Source organism: Colletotrichum graminicola, assembly GCF_000149035.1.
Source record: "Colletotrichum graminicola M1.001 genomic scaffold supercont1.61, whole genome shotgun sequence".
In the NCBI taxonomy this organism is placed as follows: Eukaryota; Fungi; Ascomycota; class Sordariomycetes; order Glomerellales; family Glomerellaceae; genus Colletotrichum; species Colletotrichum graminicola.
The window spans coordinates 235,175-241,550 of NW_007361065.1; the positions used below are offsets into that span (position 1 = coordinate 235,175).

The 6,376-nt window shown below is 54.2% G+C and overlaps 3 protein-coding genes across 3 annotated transcripts; all 3 read right to left on the minus strand.

Moving 5' to 3' along the window:
• Nucleotides 1-976: 976 nt before the first annotated feature.
• Nucleotides 977-2,227, minus strand: GLRG_10502 (uncharacterized protein; the record flags this gene model as incomplete). The annotated part of the gene is made up of 1 exon (XM_008101187.1): nt 977-2,227. The coding sequence occupies one exon, from the start codon at nt 2,225-2,227 to the stop codon at nt 977-979; it is 1,251 nt and encodes a 416-aa protein (XP_008099378.1).
• Nucleotides 2,228-2,947: 720 nt separating this feature from the next.
• Nucleotides 2,948-4,177, minus strand: GLRG_10503 (diphosphomevalonate decarboxylase; the record flags this gene model as incomplete). Its single annotated transcript, XM_008101188.1, has 2 exons — nt 2,948-4,061; nt 4,116-4,177. 2 exons carry the CDS (start codon nt 4,175-4,177, stop codon nt 2,948-2,950), a joined length of 1,176 nt encoding a protein of 391 aa, XP_008099379.1.
• Nucleotides 4,178-4,985: 808 nt separating this feature from the next.
• On the minus strand, nt 4,986-6,167 carry GLRG_10504 (uncharacterized protein; the record flags this gene model as incomplete). Its single annotated transcript, XM_008101189.1, has 1 exon — nt 4,986-6,167. The coding sequence occupies one exon, from the start codon at nt 6,165-6,167 to the stop codon at nt 4,986-4,988; it is 1,182 nt and encodes a 393-aa protein (XP_008099380.1).
• Between the last annotated feature and the right edge of the window lie 209 nt (nt 6,168-6,376).

Genomic DNA, 6,376 nt, shown 5'->3' on the forward strand with positions numbered 1-6,376 from the left:
AAGAAATGGCAAGGAGATATCCGAGTATCTACCCTATTGACTGATTTCGCAGGTCAAGAGCACATCTTAGGATGGAGGTACTATAGGTCTGCTCCGATAACGGCACCGCGCGGTCTGGCTTTGTGGGGGAGCCGGCCACGATTCGCGCGGCTGCAGCAAATATCCCACACCCCGAAGCTCCTCCTCCATAACGCGAGGCGCGGGGGGCTCTAGTCGGTGGGGTCGTCTCGTTCCCACACGATCTGCAAGCTGGCTCGGGACGCAAGCAAAGACCCATCACCTGGGAGGCCACTTCGCGGACCGACGAGATGAGAAGATCGTAACGACGGGCAGTGACGCGGGTCAGACGGGGAACCATTCTGAGGTGAAGATACCTTGCTGTCTGGCGCGCTGGCATGTGCGGTGTGCCCTGTTTGGAAATTCATGCCCGGTCGTGGAAGTCAACGGCATCGCCCATGACCGCTGCCACCACGTCACTCGCTTGGGACGGAAGAGGGTCGTCGGGGCTCACGACGCCCTTGCCGTTATGCTTCCCTAGTTTCCTATGGTTCGTTGGTCGTTGCAGGGTATTCAAGGGTATTCAACGTGATGTACGGATAGTCTACTTGGCCCCACCTGCCATTTCCTTCTCTTCACCCAGCCAGACGTGGAAGATCGAAAACTGCAAGAACCCATCGACTAGCGTTTCGACATTTGGCGTTCGACCCAGCATGGGCTCTTGTGAGCAATATTCCCCCTCCACCCCAGAGTATCGCTCCCAGTCACCACGTGGCAAAGCGTAGCTTCGAGATTTCGGCAAGACAGGTCAGTCACCGTACACCGGTGCAAGGCATCGTCAGTGGCAACAGACGCTTGGTGGTGAGAGCGAGACACCGACTGCAGAAGGGGCCATTGGTATCATTAGTAAATTGTACATCATGAGTGTCTTCCGTCCCAAACGCCGTGTCCATTCAGTACAGTCCTTTCATCATCCCGCCTACAGCTCCTTCTTGGCCGTGTATCCCATGCTGATGCGTGGAGCAAAGGCATCCAAGTTGGCCTCACTGACGTCCCAGCCAGCTTCCTGAAGCGCCGCAAAACTCAGCTTCTGATCCTCGTCGTCAATCTCAACCTCATCCACGGGGATAGCCCCAAGCAGCTTGCGCGTGCTCGTCTTTGTGCCCAGCTGGCGATCCCGCGCGAGCAAGGTAGCGTAAAACCACGCCTCGATGGTCTTGAGGTCATCTGTATCGTCGTGTGGGCGGTCGCTGAGTAACAGGATCTTGACAGTGGTGACCTCAAGCTGCTCACAGAGGCAGAGCACGAAGCTCGCCGCAGCGGTCTTTGCCTCCTTCTTCGACTGGCCCTCGCCCTTGAGTGTAATGTAGCGGATGCCGGCGCTCTTGACGTCGGCAGTCATGGCATCGGCATAGCTCTTGGCGAATCTGATATTCGCGACAACCTTCCCGCGGTGGTTTTTGATAACAGGCGACCAAAAGAGGATGTTCTCGCGACTGGCGACCTGCGCAGGGGTCAGCACCTGCTTCGTCCGCGCATAGTGCTCGAAGAGGATGGTGGCGCGTTGCTGGTTGAGGGTGGCGAGCTGGACGCAGCGGACGCCGAGATAGTTCATGCCGAGGTGGACGAAGACGAGGAATGTCATGAGGGCGAAGACAGCCTCGCGGCCCTCGACGAAGCGCACCACGACGGACCCAACGAGCAGGCCAACGAGGCCGACAGCCGTCTCCTGGGACGCCTCCTTGGCGTTGAGCTCGCTGAGGTTGTTGCGGCGGGCAAAGTGCTTCGAGAGGGCGGCCTTGCTTGCGCCGGCGGCGACGCCACACATGGCACCCAAGGCTTCGGCGAGGACTAAGGCGCCGACCTTGGTCCAGGGGTCAAAGTAGGGGCTGAAGAGGTTGAGGAAGAAGGCGCTGTCGTTGAAGATATCAGCGAGAAAGCGGTATCTCTTGCACTCGGGCTCGATGACCAGGCCGAAGCGATAGGCGAAGACTATGGTGGCGACGCGGGAGATGCCATCCTTGAGGATGGTCAGGAGGAGGGCGTATGTGGCGGACGAGTTTGGATCGCCGACACCGAGGCCCTGCAAGATGGCACGATTGGAGAGAAGGCCAGTGATGGTGGAGAAGAAGGCCTGGAGCGAGTCGAAAGTCTGGTAGCCCAGATAATCTGGGGTTACCGAGTCCGGGTAACCGATTGGCAGGAACGCGTCGTAGATAATTTGACGCATTTTTGTGAGGAAGTCTGCGGCGGTGCTTGGGGTATTGGTGATGTGAGGGAGAGGGCGGGGGTGAGGCGTGTAAACTTGAGTTATTTTTTGAGATCCAAGATTGTGTAGCCACCGGCGTATGACTCTTCCGGTTCCATCTATTTCTTCTATGAGAAGGTTCCCATCGTTCGTTCTTTCCATTTTGATTGCTGTCTCCTGACAAGGAGAATGATGGGAAGGGACAACAGTGATGTTGCAGGATAGTGAAAGATGGTCGGTAGGTATTCAAGACAGAAAAGTGGGTCCACTTGAAAGTCAATCAGCAATGAATTTCCATTACTACATCTGCTAGTAACCGTACTTAACTAATCTGATCTAAAATATTTGATTTTTGACTTGCCTACATGGCATCCTTGGCATCTTTGTTGTCTGCGCTCAAGGTTTCTTTGCGGCGTGCTACTGATAATGAAAGAAAGAGGCATGCTACTGGAGACACGGATTTGGCCTGGAAGCGACAGCCCCTCCTCTGGTCCAACCCCCCCCCCCCCCCCCCCCTCACTTGAATTGATCGCAGTCAAGATTCAGTCAAGCCAGCTTGACTCTTGATATCCCAAATACACGAGTTTGTTCTATATATTTTTTCTTTAAATCAAGAGCTTCTCTCTGTACAGCGGGGGCTTTTGAGCTACTCTGGTCATCTCTTTGGTTTGAAAGTGCACTCTAGAGGTGACATTAGGTGGCTTAATGCTTGACCGTCTCGCCATTCTCTCCGACGAGGTAGACGTCCGATTTGATCGGGCCCTCGCCAACACCAGTCCGGATAACACGGCTGACGCCGCTCTTGAGAATCCCTGCCACGGTCTCGTCCAGCGCGACGGAAGACTTGAGGCTCTCGACGCCCTCCTTCCAACCGCTCACGGAAGCAAGCACAGGAGAGAAAGCACCAACAACAGTGGCAGCGTCCTCCTCGAGGTAGTAGATGACGGCGTTCGGGCCAGCGTCGAACGTGTAGGCAGCCACAGTCTTGCCGGCAGCGGCATTGATCTGCTCCACGGCGCGGATGGCGGCCCGCGACACATCGTTCATGTAGAAGATGGGAGGGTACGTGTCGGAGCATGAAGAGTGGAACGAGTTGGAGTCCTTCATCGTTACCTCGGCGAACTGTGCAAAGTCGCGCCTGGCGATGGCGTCCTCCATTTCGGCCATGTGCTTCGGCACCACCTCGGCGACGCGCTGCTTGAACAGGCCCGACGTTGCGACCGTCTGCTGCATGCCCGACGTTGACGAGACGCCCTTCTTGGCCGCGCTGACGACCAGAATCAGGGCACGCATGTTGGGCCAGTGCGACGCCTCTGCGACGAGGTCGGCCTTGGAGTCCGTGCCGTTCGCTTTGTCGCCCATCCTCCACGCAACGTAACCACCAAACAAGCTGCGGCAAGCCGAGCCCGAGCCCTGCCTCGCGATTAGGGACAGCTCAGACGGCGAGTCGGGGAGCTCGTAGAGGTCGGCAATGGCACGCACAAGGGCGGCAAATCCAGCCGCAGAGGAGGCGAGGCCCGCAGCGGTGGGGAAGTTGTTCTCGGTGACGATCTTCAGGGGCATCGCGGACAGCTTCGGCAGGGAGGAGTCCTTCTCCTCGAGGGCAGCACGGCGAGTGCGCAACTCGCGGAAGCATGCTTGTGTGCGGGCTCCCGAGATATCAGAGGCTTCGCCATTTAGGATGAGGCTGTCGCCTTCAGAGTAGGAGGCCGAGCAGGAGGCAGTCGTCAGGGTTCGGAGGTCGGCCTGGGAGAGAGTAACGGAGAGGGAGCTGTTGGTGGGGAGGTTGAGCTTCGGGTCGCGCTTGCCCCAATACCTATGATCGTCAGCGATGCGACCTCAATAGCGGGAGGTACTGAGAAGACGGTACTTGACAACAGCGATGTTGACGGGCGCCGTGGTGCTGGCGCGGTAGACCTTCTTGTCTGCCATCTTGCGATCGAGTTTGCAGCCTGTTGGAGGAGGCGGTCAGTAGGATTCAATGCGGGGCAAAGCAGACATGGAGATAAGAGGGGAAAATGGGGGAACTGAGCAACTGGGCAAACTTACTGTTGTAAGTTTCAAGTAGAGACAAGATCGCCTTCACAGCTGTGGTACAACACAAAATGTCCCAATCTCGACGGACAGAAACGTTGTGATGAATTGGGTGAAGCTGGGCAAGGAGGAAGACCCTGGCGGGGTTGCGAAGCTTACTTCCCTCACAACAACAAGAGCCAATTTGGTTTGACATGCAATCTTTGCCTGAACAGGCTTAGTGCGGGGTCTTCATGGGTCTGACGCTTAGGTAGCCCCTGTGAAAAGAGACGTTATCTCTCAACGACAACTGTCAAAACAAACATTGGAACCCACCGCGCTTGCCATTTTGGAAGAACCGTTGAATATCTAGTGTCTCACTATTTCCAACTTCATGTCATCCACTAACTCGGTTGATATCCATAGTTTTCACATCACAATCTATTGATAGTCTGGACAAGTTTCTCGCAAACAATTTGTGTCATTCGCGAGAGGGTCCCAAGGTATCTGAGGAATCGTGCCTAGGGCGGTATTATTCAATCGTCCTTTGCCTGAACGCCTCCAAAGCCTCCATGCCAGCTAAATGCGGTGCAACAAAGCATCATGTCTTCATTCGCATTATTTGAAGTGTGTCCCACTTATCACCTCCTTAGCTCACTGTCTAACACTCTGACATGTGTTTTATCTCCCACGAAACCCCTGCTCTCCATTCCAGTCTACTTGTGACTTAAATGAACTCAAGAGAAGTGTTCTCCTCATGCGTATACTTTTGCTGCTCTGAATCAGCATACCAGATGCCGCAAGCGAGTATGTCAATGGCCTGCATGACGCGAAGGAGGTATGGGTAGTCGACCGTGCGAATCCCCTCAAAGGCGAGGTCTGCCACCTCTAACCAAGATGCTGGAACATTGATCTGTGGCGCATTCGAGTCAACACTAATGCGGCGCGCAAACAGTTCATGCCTGCGCTGGTCGAGATAGCTGAGAATCTGTCGAAGGACATGTCTGTCTTCGTTGGTAAAAGGGTCGTGGAGTTGGCTGATCGCGAGGTCGACACATCTGCAGAGCTGGGCTTGTTTAGCCTCTGGTCTGTCACCATCATCTTCCACATTGTTTGGATCAGCGTGGATAACGTGAGCTGCACTTGCGGTTTTGTAACTATAGTGTGTGCAGAAGTCGATAGGTCTGCTCATGATTTTGAAAGGGTGCTTCTGAAAGACACCAGAGGCTTCGGTTTTGGCATTTCCGACTCTCATTTCGACCTTGTGGCTGCTGATGGCATCGGTGGTTTTTCGACGGCGGCTGATGAAACGAGGAATCCGAAGATCGTTGTTGGTTCGGAGCTGGCAGTCACCTTCTGGACCTCGCAGGGAAGCAGCTGTCGGGGAATAGATGATGGGCTCGTTGAAAGAGAGCCAGCTCTGGGATTGAGACTGAGGCTCAGAAATGGTTGATCTGAGAGAGTCATGACGACAATTGATAGACTGGTGTTGATTGCCACCAATGCGAGGTGGAATTCGGAGATTGTCGATATATCTGACTGAGGCTTCCAGCCAAGCTTTGTCAGAGACCAGGGCCGCAGTGGGCGAATGAAAGAGATTTTTTTCCTCTTCGAAAGGGAAAGGCGTAGTGTTGCGACAACCGATCTTCTTGGGAACGTGATAGCCATTCACAAGTCTGTGATTTGGGACGATCCTGCCTCGCAGCAGTTCAGCGGTGGGAGAGTGAAAGAGGCTCACATAACCGGCAAAGTCTGGTTGTTGAGTGTCATGCTGCTGATTCTGCGCACAATTGCCAAGAGGTGTTGGAACTCGAAGGCCGTTGACCAATTTGAATCCAATCTTATCGGTGAGTGATAAATCGTTTTGATTTGTGGCTGTAGGAGAGTAGAACAAGCCAAAGGAGGTCATTGTGTTTGTTGTGGGTAATAGTGAAGTCGGCAATGATAGCGGTGATCCTGTAAGGTTTTCAAGTGATGTGCTTGATCTCCTCGGGAAATCTGAAAGAATGTTGCTTCAATGCTTTTAATCCCAGAGTCTAGAGTATTCATCAATGTGGCATCTGTAGTGAAAGTGAAGAAGTGATTTGCGCAAGTAGCTAGGATGGAATGATTTGTGGT